At 32.3% G+C, this 22,471-nt stretch overlaps 2 protein-coding genes across 2 annotated transcripts; one reads left to right on the top strand and one right to left on the bottom strand.

Moving 5' to 3' along the window:
* The first annotated feature begins 7,291 nt into the window (after nucleotides 1–7,291).
* On the top strand, nucleotides 7,292–8,383 carry LOC122607729. The gene is made up of 2 exons (XM_043780755.1): nucleotides 7,292–7,395; nucleotides 7,536–8,383. The coding sequence occupies exon 2, from the start codon at nucleotides 7,590–7,592 to the stop codon at nucleotides 8,319–8,321; it is 732 nt and encodes a 243-aa protein (XP_043636690.1). The 5' UTR covers nucleotides 7,292–7,395; nucleotides 7,536–7,589; the 3' UTR covers nucleotides 8,322–8,383.
* A 4,331-nt stretch (nucleotides 8,384–12,714) lies between these two features.
* On the bottom strand, nucleotides 12,715–17,903 carry LOC122608348 (protein XRI1-like). Its single transcript, XM_043781443.1, has 9 exons — nucleotides 17,598–17,903; nucleotides 16,424–16,470; nucleotides 16,197–16,292; nucleotides 15,933–16,081; nucleotides 15,323–15,386; nucleotides 14,510–14,621; nucleotides 14,388–14,428; nucleotides 14,171–14,254; nucleotides 12,715–13,402 (listed from the first exon to the last, which is right to left on the bottom strand). Exons 1-9 carry the CDS (start codon nucleotides 17,618–17,620, stop codon nucleotides 13,125–13,127), a joined length of 894 nt encoding a protein of 297 aa, XP_043637378.1. The 5' UTR covers nucleotides 17,621–17,903; the 3' UTR covers nucleotides 12,715–13,124.
* Between the last annotated feature and the right edge of the window lie 4,568 nt (nucleotides 17,904–22,471).

The raw sequence follows: 22,471 nt of genomic DNA, 5'->3' as shown, positions 1-22,471 counted from the left end.
AGTTGTTTTTGTTTTCGATAAGGGCCTCCGAGAAGCATTAGAGGATATTATTGTTTGTGGGGGTGCCTTTTTTGGGGACTTCTAATGGAGGTTGGCTTCTCTTCCAACCCGGTTTGGCAGTCTAGGGATTTTTACAACCGAGGATGCCTCTTTGTATGCTTTCGTGGCTTCAAGGGCCCGATCTTGGAGTTTACAAGACCATATACTCCGTGAAAACGATGGGAGTGTAATAGACTCAAATTACAGGAAGGCATTAGACCTTTTATATAGTTCTCTTTTCGATCTTGATCGATGGTTTCTATATAAAAGACATTGCCCTCTTAAAGCCCAAAACATTATGGTGAATGGCTTATATAGCGAAATTGTTAAGAGGATTGAGGAGAAGTTTGTTTTATCCCCCTGTAATAAATAGTTGTTTTGATTGTTTGATTGCCCATCATGCTCAGGATTTCGTGTCTGTCACCCCTATTGAAGGCTTAGGACAACACATATCGGCTACAGAATATCGTGCTATCCTTAAGTACCGGTCGATAATACCTTTGTTCCCGGTTGATAAGCCATGTATAGTGTGTCGTAAAGCGTGTTTCAATTATTTCCACGAGCACGCGATACACTGTAAAGAGTTACCACATTTTAAATATTGGCATGATTGGGTGAGAGATGTGTTATGTGATGTCCTTAGACGAGCCGAGATCTCTGCAAAAAAAAGGCCCCTGTGAACTTCTTAACTGATCCTCGGAAGGTCGGTCCACCTTATACCAAACGGGACATTCTTATGTTTAGATGGGAAGGGGGAAACACGCTTGTGTAGACTTAACAGGAGTGTCCCCTCTTGTTGGGCTAAAGGACCATGGTTTTGTTGCAGGCCAGGTCACACTCTTGCCTCCGACGTTGTGCGACTTCTGAAACGGGTTTGGAAAATCGTTAATAGTAATTCCTCGACCCTTAAGACACAAAATGTTGTATTTAGCATAATCAGGATTGCTATTCAAAAGGGGGTAACTGTGCAACTTGTCTTCCAACCACCTACCATTGTAATGTATGACTTCATAATAAAAATATCTCATGGTCCCACATCAATAGGATATCATTAGCAATAATAAAAATGGAAGAGTTTTTGGTATGCATAACTATATTTATATCTTTTATTATATTAAAATGAAAGTTTTCATAGCTTATCAATCATATTTTTTTAATTTTCTCTAATTTATAAATTTGACTTTTCATGAGTTTTATTATATAACTAGCGCTCAGGCCCGTCCACGTCTCAAGATATATAAATCTTATAATAATTGTGAAACAAAAAGTGTATAACCAATATCAAAACTTAATGAATGCGAAAGCTAAACAAAAACATATGAAAATTAAATCCATATAAATATTCATTCCAGTTACCTTTTTTTTTCTCCAACTTTAGTTAAATAAAAAGAAAAAAATAAAAAGTATATGGCCAATATCACAACTTAATCAATATGAAAGCTAAAGAAGAAACATATGAAAATTAACTCCATATAAATATTGATTTCAGTTTACCTTTTTTTTTAACTTTAGTTAAATAAAAAGAGAAACAAAAAGTTTAGAGCATATAATTTGAAAAATACATATCAATTCATCAACAAAGACTATCTCGAACGTTTTGATTTTCTTCGGGTTGTTCCACTCTGAAGCAGTCCATACATGCATAACACAGAGTCGTAGATGATGGTTAACATGTGTTGGTTTAAGATTTTCAAGATGAACTAATGTTGTCTTATTTTTTGTTGTTGAAGAAGAAGCCATAATAAACCTATAATTGACAACAAACTAAATTAAAAAAGATAATAATAACAATAACATAAGAATTTAATGTTAAATAATAATAATAATAATAATAATAATAATAATAATAATAAAAGTTGTTTTTATAAATAATAATAATAATAATCATAATTTTGTCATTAAAGGTCAGTCATTTTTTACATAAGTTTTTTCATAAGGTTGAGAATATGTGAGGAGTTTTTCTATATATATATATATATAATAAATATTTTGTTATTAAAGGTCAGTCATTTTTTATTAAATAAATATTAAAGAAATAAAAGATTAATAAGGAAAAAGTATTAGGCTAAATGTGGGGGATTAAAGATGTCAAATGTACCCCAACCCCTCTTTTATATATATATAAATAAGGAGTTTGCTAAATACAGCCCTTAGGGCTGTGTTTAAGGTGCATAAATTGTTTGTATATTTACCATGAAAATTAGGGGGCGTGATTTTAATATGGAAGGTATAAGTTTTTTTATGCACGTTAAATACAGCCCTTAGGGCTGTATTTAGCATTTCCTATAAATAATAATAAATATATTTGCACATATAAATGTCGACCACTTCTAACCTGAAAATAAATATTAGGTTATTAAGAAGGGAGAACATCATATATCCCCTTTTTAAACATCAAAATCACATATTTACCAACTTAAACAAAATAATATCATATATACCAATTTAAACCTTAAAACTATCAAATTTACCCATTTCATTAATAAACTCATTAAATTAATATTAAATATTAAAATCTATCATGATAAGCATAAGGCATATAGTCTAACGATAGCTACTGGACTAACTATATATATGATTATATAATCACAAGAAACATTTTTCCTTCTTCATTGTAATATATATACCCCATCGATCATTCGATTATCCTTAATTCATATAATAATAACATAAAACTATCATTTTTATAGGGTTATTTCAACTTTAAATATGTACGATATAACTATAATTATAAATACTATGTGTGTATATATATATATGTATTAAAGGACAATGAAAATTTAATAATTATAAAGTTTTAATATGACAATGCTAAACAGATCATGCACCTTATTAGTGTATGACTTAATAGTCTACTAGGTTTCATGTATAACATTCATTACAAAAGAAAAAGATTGCACTAAATCTCCAGTATTCGACAACAATAAATTCATAGCTATAATAAAATTACGTTTATTATTTAGAAACATAAATGAGTAGATTAATATGACAAATTAATTGCAAGAAAAAGAAAAAACAATCGGCCGAGCTCACTGTAATGGTCAAAAGCCTTTTGCTATTTTTAGGCCAATGTAAAATTATCTTATAAAATGCAATGTATGTTATTTATTGGAGGGAAAAAATATTTAAATACATAAAAATTGATTTTATTGAATTTAATTAAGAAAATGGGTAAATGTGAGAACATTAATGAGTTGATTAATAAAAATTTGATAGTTTTAAAATTTAGCTTGGATATATATGATATTATATTGTTTAAGTGGGTAAATATGTGATTTTGATGTTTAGAAAGGTGATATATGATGTTCCCTTTATTAAGAAATACTAAAAAGTTACAGTTATAATGATCGACTCCGTTGTTTGTTGTATCTAAGATAAATCCACATATTGTATAGTATTAGATTAAATAATTATAAATTACAAATAATATTTAATGTAAACATAATCTGAACTCTAAAAATTTTAAACACAATAATAACCATATATATTTATATATATAACACACTAGAAACCATAGATAACTATAAAATATAAATATAAATATTTAATATAAACACAATATGAACTCTAGATCTCTATCCCAAATACAACACGATATACAACAAAGAGTCATTTTACAATTATCTTAATTGAATTCTAGATCCATATCGATATGAACTACATTTAAGATTCATGTTATCTCTTGATCATAAAGGTATAATTTTCTCCCTTTATATATAATAACAAGGTTTTTTACCCGCACGATGTGCGGTTGTTAATTTAAATTTTTCTAAACTTTTTGATGTTAACATTGGTTTTTTGCAAAGTGAGTTTCGATTAAACATGTTAGAGACAATTTTAATCAGATTATTTTGGACCTCCAACCCCCACTTCATGGAAAATATATTTGAGGCTTGACCTTAGGTAACAAGTATCCTTAGCTAATGTATAGTTAGCATACTCTTATTGTAATATGTTATTTAATTTTCTAGAAATACTAATAATCATTATCTAAATATATTATTATATTAGTATTTTTTTTAGAAAAAGTGTCATCAATTTACACTTTTTTGTTTTTCATCAATAATTTATACTTTTTAACTCTGAATACTTAGATTATATTTAATTATAGCCATCAATTTGAAGGAATTTTTAAAATTACACTCATTTAATTAATTAAAATAATTTCAACATATGAAATATTGTCTACAAAAATTTATGTCAAAACCAAATGACTTATTAACAAAATCAATGTTAATTCCATTCAAGATTCATTCTATCTTTCAATCAAAAAGGTATAAATTTTGTTCCCTTCTTATATGTTAGTTTTGAGTATTAATGTTTAAAGTTATAACTGTCACTCAAATCAAGAGTCCTAATTGTTAACAAAAAATATGAAAACAATCTTAGTTGTCATCTAATTATCATAAGACAGATGATTGAAAATAAACTATTCGTGTTATGGACCCGCATCATGATCAAAGACATATACTTGAATATCAAGTGCAGGATCATAAGTATGTTTATATTTTAATTATTAATTTTTTTTCATAATAATATCATATTATGAGTACATCTGGTTTCAAAAAAATTATATAATAAGAAAATTATTGTAGCATGTGCCTTGTGGAATGACTACAACAAACAATTTCATCAATATGTCTTAGATAATAATGACAGTGACGAACTTGTGATTATTGTATTACAACTTGCAAAGTATAACATTGCAACCGTATATCTTCAAAATTATAAGCTTTTATGACTTAAATGTATGAAGATCTAATATTAATAATATCGTAAGTCACGTGTTCAGTGTTGGGCACATGTCTAAAATCTACTTAGATATTATATTTTGGACGGATTAGACTAAAATAAAAAACCGAAGGAGATATATATTTAGATTTAGGGTTAGTATGGAATTGTATTGCTTATCTTTTTTAATATAATTAACTCATAAAATTTCGATGCATATCTATATGTTGTCGATTGTAAGATTTACATATTTTGTTAATTTTGATATAAGATTTATATTGGATTTTATATTAATATAAGATTTAGATTGTTATATTGTGAAATAAGATTTATATTGGATTTTATATTAATATTTTAGAAATATATTGTGAGAAAAAATGTAGAGATGCCACGTAAGAAAAATCTTACGTGTCAATGTTTAAAAATTGTTATGAGTTAAAGTGGATATCTTTAAAATGTCAGGATAACTACTGTTTTATAATATGGATAGATAGATAGATGATAATAATAATAATAATAATAATAATAATAATAATAATAATAATAATAATAATAATAAAGATTATGAGAGGACAAGTAAAACTACAACAAATATTGTATAATGGTTGTTTATCCAATAAAATAATAAATAATATATATCTAATCGAATAATAACTAAAATTTATCCAATAATAAAAATAATAACTAATATCTATCCAATAGTATTTGATCACAAATTTTAAGGAATTTTTAAAAAAGTTTTGAATGAAAATATTATTTTCTTTGTAAGATAAAGTCTGGATTTTATCCTTAAATCACGAAGACCTCTGATAAATGAGCTCACCCCTTGTTGGTTTCATAAGACAAACACAAAAAGAAAAAAAAAAACCGAGAGTGGGTCAAACGGCCGAACTACTTGTAACAAACCACAAGGCACCGGTGACCAATAACTTAACCTAAAACACTTAACTATTTTATAATTTAAAAAGTTACTTATATGCTACTATATTATATTATAAATTAAATTAATAATTTTTTTATTTTTAAATGAAATCTAGATGAAGACAGATTTGGAACCTCCTAATTCCTCGTAATGAATTCAAAATGACAAAAGAAAGAACGCCACATTAACATTAACATTTATATTTTATTATTTAATTATTTTATTATATTATTATATATATAAAGAGAAAAACCAATATGTTTTTAATAGTAAGGAAGAAACATGTTTCTCCCTCACAAACTTCCTCCCATGAAAATCACATAGTATAAATACAAAATCTTTCGCCTCTTCCAAAATCATGCAAGTATGGTGCTTCTAGCAGAATACTTGACCCCATATATAAAAGTAATAATAATTATTATTATTATTTTATTACATGTATTAGGTGCTGTACTTTGATGATAGTTGTATCTTTTGTTGCTATCTATAAGAAATACATTTAAATAATGAATATATAATTGCTTTGCATATTCTTATTTAAACTACTCGTAATACATAGTCAAGAAGTATGACTTTTTACAAGAATTATAATATGGATATTTGTGTATGTGACCATAAGGTATAGCATAATTTATTCTGCAAGTCTGTTTGTCCCATAAATAATTAGAAGAAAAATAATGTCTTATTGACAACATTGTATTGTATTAAGAAAAAACTTTGGATCCTCCATATAAAAAGTGTAAGTTATTAAAATAATTACAACATATAGTATATCTAATTTCTTTTTATATTTCCGTAAAAGAACACATATTATTACAACCAAAATCACAAGTAGATAATGTGTATATTAGGTGTACTGACAACTCTTTTTCTTTTTTTATTACTATTACATACATTCACTAGTATTTTATCAAAACTTGCATCAATGACATATGACAACTTATTATACGGATGTCATGTTAACAAGGCTTGTTGTATAGATAATCTTCATATATAGAGGCACAAAATAGAGCAATAACCATAAATTATATACAATATTCAAATACATATTAAGTTTTGATAAAATAATAAAAATGCAAACATTGGAATAATGTTATCAGTTATCACTAATATTACTCGATAAAGAATAAGATTTAGATTTTCCAAAGAGGGTTGGTAACCCACCTCCAACTTCCTTTTTCACTACTCACTTCTAACTAATCACCTTATGACACTTCAACTCTACCACTCACTCACCACTCATCCAAGTTTTGTTGGCATCCGACCACTCACTATTATTTTAAATAAAATAACTTAAAAACAAAAGAAAAGGTGAAATCACAAGTCAATGATTGGAAGAAAGTGGATGGTGGTGTGCGTGGTGTGACCACGCAGTTTCATGCCACAACGCGTGGTCATGTATTGGCGGCGGTGTTGAGTGGTGGTGCCGCGCCTATAATCCATCAACCATCCATTCGTTGCCAACCTCTGGATTTAAATTGGAAATCGTACAAATTATAAAATAAAAATATAAATAAACCAATAAATAGTCGACATGACACTGAACTACTGCTATCCTATCGTCTTAATAAAGCGCGTCTTGATAAAAACTCACTTCATTGTCCCTCTCTCTTTCTCTCTCTAACTAAAACTGTGTGTGTTTTAGTGAGAGAATTCAACACACTGACAAAATTTCAACTCCACACAATTCATTTGTCTTACTGGTATATTCTTCACTTCTTCATCTCTCAAATTTTATCTCTATTTTCTTGTCTCTACATACTATATCTATCTGTATCTATATATATATATCTATGTATATGTATCTATATGCTTAATTATATTTCTTACATTATATTTTCAGATCTATTTTCCGTTATAAGTAGCAAAATAAGTAACGGCAGTTTGACTTACCGGAATGGAAGACGGCAGCGGCGGCGGAGGTAGCCGGAGTTTGAGACAAGTGTTCGCCGGAGAAAGTAACTCATCAACGGCCGGGATAACATTAGGCGGAATATTATCGATAAAACAAACGCCGCCGTACCGGATTCATGACCGGACACTTCTAGATCTAATCCGTGATGATCAGACTTACGGAAACCATGAATCGAAGAAGAAATGGAAGATTTTCCGGGAGAAACTCCGGTTAAGACTCGCCGGAACCGTTTGTACAACTACCGCACCTACACTCGCTTCACATATCACATTAACCGCCGCCGAAAACCGTACGGCGCGTGCGGAGCAAATTACACCGCCGGTGGATAACAACACGAGTATCGTACCGGAAACGGAAATTGTTCCGCCGGCGCCGGAGGAGAATTTGAGGGAGGAAGTGAGTACCAGCGGCGGTGGTGAGCCGAGGATGTCGTTAATGTCGTTACTGGAAGTGGATGGATCTAGTTATGTGGAGGCGGAGGAGGATGACGTGGAGGACGGAGGTGATGACGTGGCGGAGGTGGAAAATAATAGTGGTGGTGGTGGTTATAGTAAGTATAATAATTGTTGTGTATGTATGGTGAGACATAAAGGAGCAGCTTTTATACCATGTGGACATACATTTTGTAGACTTTGTTCAAGGGAGCTTTTTGTTAAAAGAGCTAGTTGTCCATTGTGTAATCACTTCATTGTTGAGATTCTTGATATCTTTTAGTCCTACTTACTTTGTATAAATTCATTCAGACAAAAACTAAACAAGTTTAAATTTCTTGTTTATCATGTTTACATTTTTCTTTTCGTTTTCTTTTCAAATGGTAATTGCCAAAGATGTAATCAAGTGTTTACATTCACCTAAATGGTCGTGTTTGTGCGTGCGCTGGTCAGGTCGTGTTTGCATCGGTTCAATACTCTAGATGCAACTACTTATTTTTCCCGAACGGCTACGCGACTATGTTTTGAAAAGGGAACTGTTGTCGTAAACCCAATATGGAGCAGACAAATTTTTGCTATTTAAAGGTGAAAACTCACTATGGAGTTAATACAATTGATATTGACACACATACATATCATCAACTAAGGACCCAACCCCCTCTTTGTACCTTGTCATTTAACCGGACGTTCCAAGCCAGCTAGCCAATGAAGAGCCGAATAGGCCAAGCCAACGATTTACAAAACTGACTCTTGTTTGGTTAAAATCAAAATGGCCGTTGCACGGGTCTCGCGTTAAGATCTCATGCTACATGAACACATGCAATACTTTTTGTAGTTCTATTTGGAGGAGAGCACAATAATTGAGTAATTAACAAAAAAGATTGAAAAACTGGTATAAGAAGAATTTTTGTAAATGTTGACTTGTTGCATAGAATGTTTGAACTTAACTTCCTTGTGGGTGACTGAGTATTATGACTAATCTTTTTTGTTTGTTTTGCACCTAAAAACCACAATATGCACAATTATTATCTACATATAATTAACTCGTAAGTTTTATTCAATTATAACATTGTCTGAATGGTTAGGCAATCATGCACTGCAGTGCACTTTCCATTTCTCCAAAAGTTATTACATACTTACATATAATCATAGTGGTTCGAATTTCACAAATTAATTTACTGTCAATAGATTTGATCATTTAGAAAATAAATGATTATAAATGATCATTTCTCCAAAAGTGTCATTGTAAACTTTGACAATGGTAGATGCCTACTGTACATAGATGGTGATGGGTAACAATGTTGTGGGGGTGTTTGCAATAAGTAATTTGCATGCCGGTTTCATGAATTAAAAGCGAAAGGATGTATGTGGGCCCAAATGGACACATTTTTTGTTCATTTCTACTTTTTAAGAACTATATATTCCGAGGAAAAGAATCCAAGAACCAAGAACAAGAAGTATTATTGTCTCATTTTACAAAAAATTTAACAAATTTCATTCTGCAACGTGGTTTATAAAACAATTCATGTTGGATTCCTGCTATCTATAATCTTGAAGGTTCATTGGGAGATGATTCAGAAAAAGTTATAGGATATGTTATTAGATCACATACATTTAAATTAAAAAGACTAGAAAAGAAAAAAAGAAACTGTTCAATTCTGCCTTTCGCGGTTTGAGCCATAATATCTCGACGGTGTATGTGGAGGTTAAAATGTAGGCAGACCTTATCTCTACCTAAGTAGAGAATGATCAAACTCATGACCTCTGTCTTCAGAAGCCAGAATATTTACCATTTGATCCAACCTCATTGGTTCATAAAATGTCAACACTATCTAAACAACACATATCTTAGAAAAAACATTGATATGGTTTTCTATGTGTATCTAAAATGATTAATTTAGTTTGACCTTTTCAATTGTAAGGAAATTAAAGAATAAACTTAACCGGCATGACGCTTAACAAACCACAATTCCTAATATTCCTTTTACTAACTTCCTCTATGGTTACGTATTTAGCATTGTTTTTTAAATGTGTCATTGTCATTTGTCAACACAATTATTATTGTACTTAAATTGCTGGATAAAGATTGTAAAGTATAGTTGTCGACGAGATACATAACTAGATTAAAGAAAACAATTCATATATATATATATATATATATATATGAAGGGATAAGTATCTGGTAATGTAATAAACTATACACGAATGTTTATTTTATGTAATGAACTACCTAAATGTTTATTGTATGTAATGAACTTTTAAATCTCAGTTATTGAATGTACCCGGGTATATGTGGCAACTATCTAAGGTGTCACTTGTACGCTTTTGATTGATCGAATACATCCAATAACCTAGATTTGAAAGTTCATTACATACAATAAACATCTATGTAGTTCATTACACAACATAAACATTTGTGCATAGTTCATTCAATTTTTAGTTATTTATCCCTATATATGAATTGCTATGAGTTAAGTTATTTTATAAGCAAAACGAGTTATGAAACAATCTGGTACCGAAAGACATGATATAGCCATATAGGTATCACAACTTTTAATGTTATTACCGCACTATACAACTTTTTATTAAAGATTGTATAAATTATTAAAGGAAATGATACACGTGTTAGAACATGCATAAATGTATTATATTTTGAATACTACCTCCTAAAATTATTCCTAAAAAACGATGTACAACAAACTTACGCATGTCTAAATATATTAATCAAAGCCTCGGGTTATGATTATCAAGACCGAACCCTCTATATCTAAATATCTATACTTCTATACTACTTATTAAAGATTATAGCTCCCTATTAAAAATTATAAATGGAAAATGTTTATTATGCCCTCGCTAAAGAAAACAATTTTCGTACAAAACATCTCGAGTAAAAAACGATTGCTGCTTATTCATTGTTATCAATCAATTTACGTATCTCCCCTGTGAACAAAATCAATTCATTGTTATCAAATATTTTCCTAATTATGATAGTTATTAATCTCTAATCCCTAATAAAGCAAATCCACTCCCCCATTAAATATTTCTGTCTTTGAAATACCTTATTTGCCCTTGGACTTTTTTGTTTTGTTTTTTCTTTACGTAACTACTCAAAATCCCTAATAAAGCAAACCGCATTCTCCATTACTGTCGCCGCATTACGCGGGTACCATGCTCGTTCATTCTTACCACAATTCATTCTTATCCATTAAAACTTTCCATAACTATTAATTAATCCCACGTCACCACCATCAACACATACTTTCAAACTTATTTTCAAACTTTTGTAACAATCTTACGATTATTTCATAATAATTTCCATAATTAAAATGTCATGATTTATTTGAGTTGTATATAAATACATTTCATTCCATACAAAACTTTCATACCATCATTCTATCAACAAACCTTTCGATCTTTTCGTTGTATCTTCAAATGGCTAACACCTTCATCTACTGACGCTTCTTCATCGGCAAATGTAGTGTACAGAGAAGTATTACACGATGCGTAATTTCTATATGTAGTTCCTTTTAAACTTTACATTTGGAATTATTGTTTTTTAACTAACTCATAGTCTTTTCATTTCGACTAAATAATGTGAATTTTGATTTGTCTTTTCAATGATATTATTCATCCGCATTGTGTTGAGTTGAGCTGGTTATGTTACTAAAAAAAGATCCGAGTTCTGCACGAGTTTTTCAATACATATTTAATTTTACATCTAAGTTGCAAGTTGCGTATTCAGATATTTGTTAGATATATGTTTAATTCTATCTATTTTTAGATTAACATTGGTCGTTGTTGCAACTATGTTATCCATCGTATGCTATTGTTTAATTGATTGTCCACGCTTATTTTTATTTGTAAATTACGACATGAGAAGCCTTTACCATGGTAACCGCGCCGCATCCCGCCGCAACGCGCGGATACCATGCTAGTATAGTAATAACAATATCAAATTATTACTCGTATATGTCTAATGGTGTAATAGTTTGGACTTTATTGCAGTAAAAATTGTACATTACGTACCTACTGTATTAAATACTCGTATTCTTGTAAAGACATAGTAAGCTTTTATGATGGCCTTGGTCCATCATACATCCAAGAAACAGACAAGATGTATCAATTCAAAACTTCTTTTCACCTTTTCTTTTTTACCTTTGCAGTACCTACTAGCATAGAAGGAATCCAAAACCACTGAATTTCAAAGAGATGGTCCTAAGATGGCCCATTCCTTTAACTACGCTGACCCTAATATAGAATTGACCCTAAACATGCGAACTATTTGGGACAAGTCTCAATTGAGCTCGAGATTAGAGGGTCCGGTCTTGATCAAGTCCAGGTTCTGTCCTAACTACGACCGGGTTGTTAACAAAAAATGCAATTCCTTGACATGTCCTATCTAAGAAGCTAAATACTTAAAACTAATTATTGTAGCTTCGGTGTCGCTATAATCACATTAAACATACATGATGAGGTACAAATGATTCAGGTAATAACACATTTCACTTTTTTCGCAACTGCATGCACTATTTTTTGTTTAATCAAACACGGGGTAGCCCCAGAAACCTTTCCTAAGACACATATCTCCTTGTCCTTTTCATCAACATACATTACAAATGTCAAAAACTCTCAAAATGAATAACTAGACCACCTTCCATAACAGTCAAAAAAAGTAATTTTAAAAAGAAAAACATAACTCTAGGTGGATTTCAACAAAGGAAAGAAACATAGAAGCAACAAAATAACGTAACATATAGACACACCATTAAGGAATACATAACTTTAATTCTAGATACAAAAGATTTAGAAGGATCTCTAGATCATAAAGATCCTAATAGATTCCAGCCAAATTCAAGGATATAATACAACAGGAATCTGCCCACCTAAAAGCACTCCATGAAGATCAAAACACTTTGCAAAATTTGATAACTCGGTTATCAGTTATCGCCATCAAATGCTTCCCTTTACCTTTAAAGTCCCTATTTTTCGTTCTCAGTTTTTACTAATACAAACGGTAGCTCTATGAACAATAGAGCAATAATCCACAAAAATAGATGAGTTATAAGGAACCGAAGCACTTACTAGCTCACCCTCTGGTTCGCATGATTGTAATGCTGCCTTTTCCACCTTCAGTATGAATCTTGGTTTTACCAACAACGGGTTTGCCTGAGAAAGCTGACGTAGGGTATGACTTTGTAGGATTATCACTGGTTTTCTTGGATTTTGGTGGTGGTGGAGCAAGTATCTTTTGGTTTATGTCTTTTAGGGTCACGGCTCCTTGCATACCAAATGGTTTTATAAATGCAAATGGAAGGACAACCGATGACGCCACTTGTCTTGGTGGCTTAATGAAGGACTTCTTCCCTGAACATCACGAGAAGTCGAGATTGATCAAGCCTAACCGCGTTGAGTCAAAAGACCAGAACACTTAAAGGGCTTATACTAATGACGCTTTAAACATAACTTTGCTTTTGGTGGGAATCCCAGAGTATGAGTTAGAGGTAGCAAAAAGGATGTCAGGGGCAAATTGGGCAATGGGTGACAATCGGGTTGGTTCCTTCCACGTATCTTTTTTTGTATTTTGTTAATTGAAGTTGCCAAATAATTAATGCGTTAATATCATTACAAAGCTACAGTATTACACAAAATAATATAGTTTCTGGTGTTTAATGGACATTTTATATACAATATGGGAAACTTCAACCCATTTAAACTTTGTTATCGTAGCTAAGTCTTTTTATGTTTAGCCATTTTACCATGTGAACCATTAGAGAAGTATCTAACTATTTCAATCCATTTACCCTCGATAATTACTCATAACCGGGTCAATATTGCCACCTCTGGACCTTTTAAGAATAAAAACATGAAAACCGGAAGACATGTTGAACCTTATTTGATCATGCTCTACAAAATCCTGATTCGAAATTTTAATCTTATATAAAACTGAGTGGCATCCAGAAAAAAGTACTAGTTTCTTTTATTTTGACAGAGCTAATGGTAGGATAATATTCGATATTTAGATGCCAATTAGCTCGATTTTGATTTAAAAAGAAATTAGCTCAATTACAAAAAAAGGGTATTAATTGGATAGATCATAAAAGGAAAATGGGAAACTTAAGGAAAGAGACAAACCTTTAAAGGTGATATTTCGACGAGTAGGAGTGGGATGCTCTCGACCAGTACAACCCTCATTCTCTAGTTGCAGATAATTTGATTCTACAGTCATTACATCATATAGTAAGACAGCGAAACTAACCAATTATACAAAAAATAGAAAAAGAAAAAGAAAGAAAGAAGTTCAAATACTATTAATTTTTTTTAAATACTCAGTATTAAAAAGTTTATTAACCTGTAAGATCAGTCTGAGTAGCAGCGGATCCAGACGGATTCCTGATTTGAACATGTTAAAATTAAGCCAAATGTTTTAGATAGTTGATCTTATAAATTAACCACAAGTTAGAAGAAACATACATTTCATCATCGCTTATATGCATATCTGTATCATCTATCAGACAATCAGCTATCCACCCCTCCGAAGACTGATCTAAACCGTCGTAACCAGATCCACATGCAGAAGTTTCATCTGGAAAACAATGTGATAGTTGCCCATAATAAGTTAATAACAATCATATCAGGACTTTGAAACACGGTAGTAATGAGTCTACAAATTTTAGATAACAAACATCTAAGACACAATAATGGGCGTGCGCTTGAATATGTGTTTTGACTTTTGATAGTCATTATGTGATATCGAATCATTTGAATCAGATAATAAGACATTTTATAATGGGTTTTGGAAGATACTGACTTAGTGTTCAGATGTGCTTCTGCTTTAAAAAGTTGTAATAATAATGGATAACCGACCCATAACTGGCCCCCCATACTGATCCTGCGGCCAACACAAGGTAAGGTTAATCACGTAAAATTATGATTAAAGGGAAATGGAGTGGGATTTACACCACTGACCCCGCTTTTATGCTGCATGTCCCCCACCATTAGATTACCATCGTGGGGACAGATTATATTATTTGAAAACACAATGGATAAGATAGTCAAAAGAGTGCTTTTGTTTTTGTTGCAGCTAGTATGAAACTGATTGACTCCTGAATCAAAGATATTCAAAAAAAGAAGTCATTAATCCAAACACTAGAACGGTTCAAGATTATAATCCTAACATTAGATGTTGATTATCGTGGTTTCGAACCGCAACAGTCCACTAAGGAGTTACAAAGCGTACATCCTAACACCCGTTCATTTCATTTCATGTTCTTAGAAGAGTCAAACCTGCGAATCCAGCGACCCATTCATCCATTTCAGATAAAGCTCCATCCAAACAAGCTTCCCTCTCCTGATCATATAAGAAAAAGAGTGGTTAAGCACATTACACAGTTAAAATTCACAAAATAAGAAACAACTATGCATGTACTTCTATTATACCAATTAGCTTACTCTTCTCTTCTATACAGCTGAATATTCACTATTTATAATGTTTTTGGCCAAGTTCCAAAAGGTGTAAATTGGAGGGAACACCCGATCCCCGGAACCGCTATTGGTTCCGATATGTGCAGGTCGCACAACCCGTATCCCTGTGAAACCCCTCCACCAAATACCACCACAACGAGAATAATTCCTCATGCTTGCAGGCAGAGAGATTCGAACTTGCGCCCTATGCATCCAATAGGGGTAAACATGGTGGGGCCCGGCTTAGTTGGGGACGGCTGGTCACTAGGCTATTAACCAGTGGTTTTTTGGCCAAGTTTGTTAAATTAAAAAATGGAAAGATTTTATAGTAGCTTCTAATATGTGAACAGTAATGCAGATTCAAAGCCTCCCTGAAGAAACATAGATAATTTCACTAAACTTATGATAAAAATTTGTAACAGACATGTTTAACCTTGGATTTCAGATATATGGATGAGTAGTCATCATCGCAAAGTGAAATGATATCCACATCCAAATCTTCATTGTCAAAATGAAGCATACGTCTCCTCTTGACTTGTGAATAGGTCTCTCTACATCGCTCGGTTCCTTTATCTATATTTTCTGCAATTTTGTTCCTTGCATTAGATGTCTGGTATTCATATTAACTCTAAACCAAAAATGTATGTTCTTTCGCAAACCAAAAATGTATGTTCTTTCGCTTAAATATGTGGATTACCATTTTCAGTAACTTGATACGCGACATCCTCAAAGGACTTTGCTGGTGTAGTTTCATCAAACATGGAAGAAAGATCATCTACATTTTCATAAGCATCTGCTTACAGCCAGTGTAAACAGAACGATATTAATAAATGTCAACGGCTTAAGCAGTATCCACAAGTGATTGATTCTAATCTTATTAATGAATCATGTTAATGAGGAAAGAAATTGAATGTGGAGTCTCACTTGTTTGTAAACAATAATCTTCACCTTGCCAATCCCACATTTCAGCGCTGAAATTCAACAAGGAAAAATAATGATCAACAAGAATTGTATTTTAACATTGTTCAAAAACACTCGTTAAGCAATCAATCATAGCAACTTCTGAATTAGGCGTAACTATACACACAAAACATAGAGACGCTGGATAACAAAAAGACGCTAAAAGAAAAGAATAACACAAGAAAGTATCCAATAATCTTATTAAGCACAAGAACCCCTTAGTTTGAGGCTTTAAGCTAAAACTATAAATGATTGGCTAACAACAAATTTAGAAAAAGTATCTATGCATATAAGGTTTGATCTACATGATGTTGATTTGAGACGAAGTTGTAAGTTGTAACCACCAACCATGATACTCGTATAACAATTGCCAAACACATTTATTCACTTGGCTAGCATGGTAACCTGAAGAAAACACGATGCCCGATAACTAATAATAACGAAAATCATTACAGCTTGGACCCAAAAAAACATCATTAACATTGACTTTGTCATCAATAGTAGCCTAGTGGTGGGGGACATGCAACATAAGGTTGCGGGTCATGCCGTTATGGATTCAAATCCTGACCGGATGTCTCTAAATATGTAGACTCCACAATGCACCTCTTCCATGTTGGCATTAAGACAAGCCGGTGGGGCCTCTCAAAGGGCAAGACATGGATATTATCTAGAAACTCGATAAATAACAAGTAACTTAACATTTAGTCCAAAATCAACCTCCCAAGCTAATCATCTTCCAACTATACTACTAATATAGTAAAATCACTAAGGTTAGCATTAAGCAAAATCCTAAGTCCTAGTCTTCTAGATCCCTCATTACAATGCCCTAATCACCCCTCTAAAAATAGCACATTTTTCTTAGAAATCACATCACTTCTCAAAGAAATGCATCTACAAACATAAGTTACAAATATAAATATAGATACAGATCCTATCAAGATTCATTAAATAAAGTAACACCCATGTCACAAAATCCTTCATATTCAAACCCCCCTAACCAAAAATAAATAAAAAATGAGATAATAATAAATAAGTAAAATAATATCCACATTTTCTTCAAAGTAACACATAACAACACAACATAAACTCATTAAGAAAAAAAAAAGTAACAGGGTATAGTAGTAATAGTTTCACTAACTTGTCATTATTGTTGCAGTTCATTTTTGAGCAAAATAAGTCCAAACAGATATATAGATATGTATATGCATATCAAGTGGTAAGTCCACTTTGTGCACTTGTGCTTCAGGTATTTAATAAATGAAAGATAATACAAATGATGGGTTAAATGGATAATAAATAGAAATATGATCAAAAAAAAAATAAAAAAAAATACAGACAAACAGTTGAAAGTGTGAAGAAGGAATATAGGAAGTTGGGTTTATATGTCGGAATGTGTGTAAATGGGGGAAACCGCCGGTTCCATCCCTGTCACTGTTGCTCCCCTTTTTTCTGAACACTTGTTTTGTACTATTTTTTAAAAACAAAATACATATATACATGCATACAGCTATTAGCTATATATCCAATAGACTAGTCTTTTTTCTTTCACTTTATGTTGTACAAATTATGATCATTTTTCTACAAGCTAGATACATTAAACAATTTAATTTTGACAAACTATTATTATCACAATAAATTTGTATTCACGACTTTAGCTAGGGGGTTGGTAGTTTTTAGTGAATAAATCATGCTTTGTACAAACTATAGTTATATAAATTGTTACAAATACCCACGATAATATTGTTGAAAAAGTTTGATTTTCTTATGGATGTACAATAGTAACGGTTAATTGTGGGTGGATTACATATGAGTCGTAATGGAGGTTAGATATGCGTGGAGTATTAATGGTTGTGGATGAGTCGTAATAGAGCCATAGAGGTTAGTCGGTTGTAAATAGTCGATGTAGATCACCAAAGTAGTTGGATGAAGATATGTGTCAATCATCCATATTATTCGCTAATCTATGACGTGTCAATCATGACGAATCGTCGTGGTATGGTAAAATTCAAACTTTCATTGGTTGCAAGAAAAAGGTAGGACTATTCGTTCTTTAATTTCTCAAATAACTATTCATTTTAACGGTTATTAATAGAAGTAATAATTTGTCTTGTGCCAAACTTATTTTGAAATACCAAAACCGCCAAACACTAACAATATTTGCCTAATGTATGTTGGATAATATCATCTAACATGATGTTACTCTCACAAATCATAAAATTTATGAAGGGCTTTTTAATATGTGTAAAAACTGATGTTAGTAGGTATGTGAATGAACATCATCAAACAAAGATAATGTTAACATCATATATCATTTTCCCTAATAATTAACGATAAATAGTAATTCTATTCAAATGCGTAATAACATCATTTGTTAGAGTTTTTAAAGAAACAACGTATTTTTAATTTATTCTTTGTATGATACGGAGTTAGTATTTGTTAAATAGTACTTAGAGTGTATTAGTTTCCTTGCATTACTCTAATTACTAGGAGCCTAGGAGGCCAATATACTCCAAAATTGTAACTATAAACCCCTGTTATCTTTTTATTATTAATATAATCGAGATAAAATACATGTTCTTCGCTTTGATTTCACAATATGTATGTTATCTTATACGAGCATGGTAACCACGCAATGCGGCGGCGGTGGCGGAGACGGCGGTCTAGTGGTGTCGGTGATGGTATTATTGGTGGTGGTGGTGTCAAGTAATATAGGTTGATGTAAAGGGCTTAAAGTGTTAATTATTAAAATACAGTAAGAGTTTAGGGTGTTAATTATTTCATTAAAGACAAATTTGGTAATTTATAAAAACTCTTTCTATAGTGGGTTTTTTAATAAGGGCAATTTAGTACTTTCATATGTAACATTTAGTAACACTTTATATTTGTAGGGGGTAAGGGGGAAGGGAGTCATGCAGTGTTATTTTTCAACCATCCCAAATCCCACCAATCAAACACATCTAACTCATTTTTCCTTTTCAACTCTCAACCATTTTCCATGACATCCATCACCTTCTGAACCCTCCCAAATTTTAATGTTTTTCTTTTTCATTTAATTTAATCAAACATTTTTTAAACGAAACAATATAAATAAAACATAAACCATACATACTAAAATTAAACAAAGTTCATTACATACTTAAACAAATAAAAATAAAAAACGTTCGACACATGAAAATAAACGATAACTAAGTAGATAGATTAAAAACATAAAAATCACTCATTAAACTCCCATCCATACTTCACCGCAATCGAACGTTTTTGCTCAACCGGTTGGGTCGGTGACGTGTGCGTGTGGGGTGTTGAAAAACTTGTAATCACTCCTCATGCTCTTGTTAGTTTGATGCTCGAGTTGTAAGTCCAACAGTGCTTGCTTATTCATATTGGCTTCCTCTATATTTTATTTTTTCTTTTCCGCATACTCCTCCGTAAAAGCCGTAAAACCATCTCCCTTTGATGACGACGCACACTTAACATTTTTTCGGCCCTTTCTTGGCCGACTACTAGGAGTGCATGACTCGTTCAAATCCGGCAACACAGTGACATCGTCATTGTTACTAGACGACTCATAATTGCCTCCCTCTCATGACTTTCTTCGCTTATCCGAATGGGCCGAAGATGTTTGCCCAACTTGAACTGTTTCCTTCCACTTTGCTTCGTCTTAATTTCACAACCTTCCAACTAAGCTCCAATATGGCTGAACTCCTTACCGGTTCTTGTTTTGTAGTCCTTCAACGCTTCAGTTATCACATTTATATCATCACATCCACATTCCTTACACCGTCCTACCATTAACAACATAAATAAACATAAGTAAATTATATAAATAACATAAATATATTAACAACATAAATAAACGTAAATAAAGTATATAACTATATTAACAACATAAATAAACGTAAATAAAGTATATAAATATATTAACAACATAAATAAACTTAAATAAAGTATACAAATACCGCTTGGATGTAACATCTGTTGAACGTTGTTATTGCATTATTCATTGTGTCCCACTTGGTGTTGAGGCTATCCTTAGATCGAATTGTACCACCCAACTCCTTCGAGAAATGCTCCAAGATTCGGCCCCAAAACTTATCCCGTCCTTGTTCATTACCGACTTGTTTATGTGTTGAAATATGAATCCACGCTTTTGCCAACGCTACCTCTTTTTCGTGCATCCCTGTTGTTTTTTCAGCCCGCTTTGGAAACTTTTTTTTGGTACAACTTCTTTGACTAATAATATAAATAAATAACATGTAAATAATAAATAAACATATATATATATATATATATATATATATATATATAATATTATTAATAACATGTAACTAATAAACGTAATAAATAAACGTATAAATAAATAAAGTATATTAATAATAACATGTAACTAATAAACATAATAAATAAACGTATATATATAAAGTATAGAAACATAGTTTTATACCTAGTTGATCTTCTTGTGTATCAAGAATGGACTCATCATCATCGTCGGTGGGGAGGGGAGTCGGTGTTTGGTAGGTATCAAACGGATTGAAGGACTCCAAAATCAATCTCGACCGTTTGGTGCCACTCATAATCTTGGTCGTGGGGAGGGGGAGGAGGATTCATTGCGCGAGAGGGAGGAGGATTCATTGCATGAGGGGGAGGAGGATGCATTGCGCGAAGTGGAGGAGGAAAATACGCTGTTTGAGATTGTGAGGCATAATGATATTGAGGTTGGGTAGTCGGTGGTGGATCGGGAATATAGTATTGTGAGGGGTCGACTTATTGAGGTTGATATTGAGCCGGTGCTACTCTTCGCGGTAGACGAAAGTTGCCTCGTTCCGGTGCTCGTGACCCGCTAACATTTTCCCCCCTCCTTGGATCCATGGATGATCGTATGAAATGTTTTTGTATATGAAATGATATATATGAAATGATTATATGAAATATGTTTGATTATTTAGGAGGTATTTATAGATAAAATTAGGAGGTATTTTTTTTTACCAGCAACGACTAATAGATAGGGGAATTTTTTTTTTTAAAGCATCAAACGGTCAAATCCCAGCTGGACCCATCTTCCCACGCATTCCCACGCTCCCCAACGGTAACAATCCATCCAGCCCGCAGCCAGCTTTTTACTCGTCGAGCTCCAACCCCTCTTCAACCCGCATAGATGGCGGCGGTGTTCCCCCAAAGGGTTGAGCATTTCACGATATAGCCCTTCACCACTCCCTTCCCCCTAAACAACTTTTATAAAGGTCTATAGATGAAACTCGCTAAAATCTAAAAAATTGTTATTAATTGGGTTGATCATGTCATACCTAGCCAAGCTTGATTTCTTGGTCTTTTTATAACTATATAAATTAAAAGTTGTTCATCATTTATTGGTGAGGTTATGGATAAATTCTTTGTTCATGGTGCAATTCCTAAAGAGGCGGGTGTGGCCTTCATTTCTTTGATTCCCAAAAAGATAGACCCTAAAATCCATAACGATTATAGGCCTATCTCGCTAATAGGAGTGGTGCAAAAAATAATATCCAAGGTGTTGGCTAACAGATTAGTAAAAGTTATCGGTGACCTTGTATCTCATTCTCAATCTGCTTTTCTGAAAGGCAGAAACATAGTTGACAGTCCCCTTATCCTTAATGAGATAGTTTCGTGGGCAAAAAGAAAGCACAATGAAATGGTGTTATTTAAAGTTGACTTGGATAAGGCATATGATTCAGTTAGTTGGAAGTTTGTCATTACTACTTTACACAATATGGGATTTCCTTCGAGATGGAAATGTTGGATCATGAGCATGCTGTTCGCCGGAGGCATAAAGGTGTTGGTTAATGGTTCACCGTCTACCTATGTACCTATGGAGAGGCGACCCTTTATCACCATTTTTATTTGTTCTATGTATGGAAAGTTTGCATGTAATGATGACTAAGGCGGTCTCTGGTGGTCTATTTAGAGGTGTGAAAATGCCTAGAAATGGTCCGATAGTCTATCACCTATTCTATGACGATGATGTTGTATTCTTGGGGGGAA

The sequence above is a fragment of the Erigeron canadensis genome, chromosome 7, assembly GCF_010389155.1.
Source record: "Erigeron canadensis isolate Cc75 chromosome 7, C_canadensis_v1, whole genome shotgun sequence".
Taxonomy (NCBI): Eukaryota; Viridiplantae; Streptophyta; class Magnoliopsida; order Asterales; family Asteraceae; genus Erigeron; species Erigeron canadensis.
This window is presented reverse-complemented; position numbering and strand designations above follow the sequence as displayed.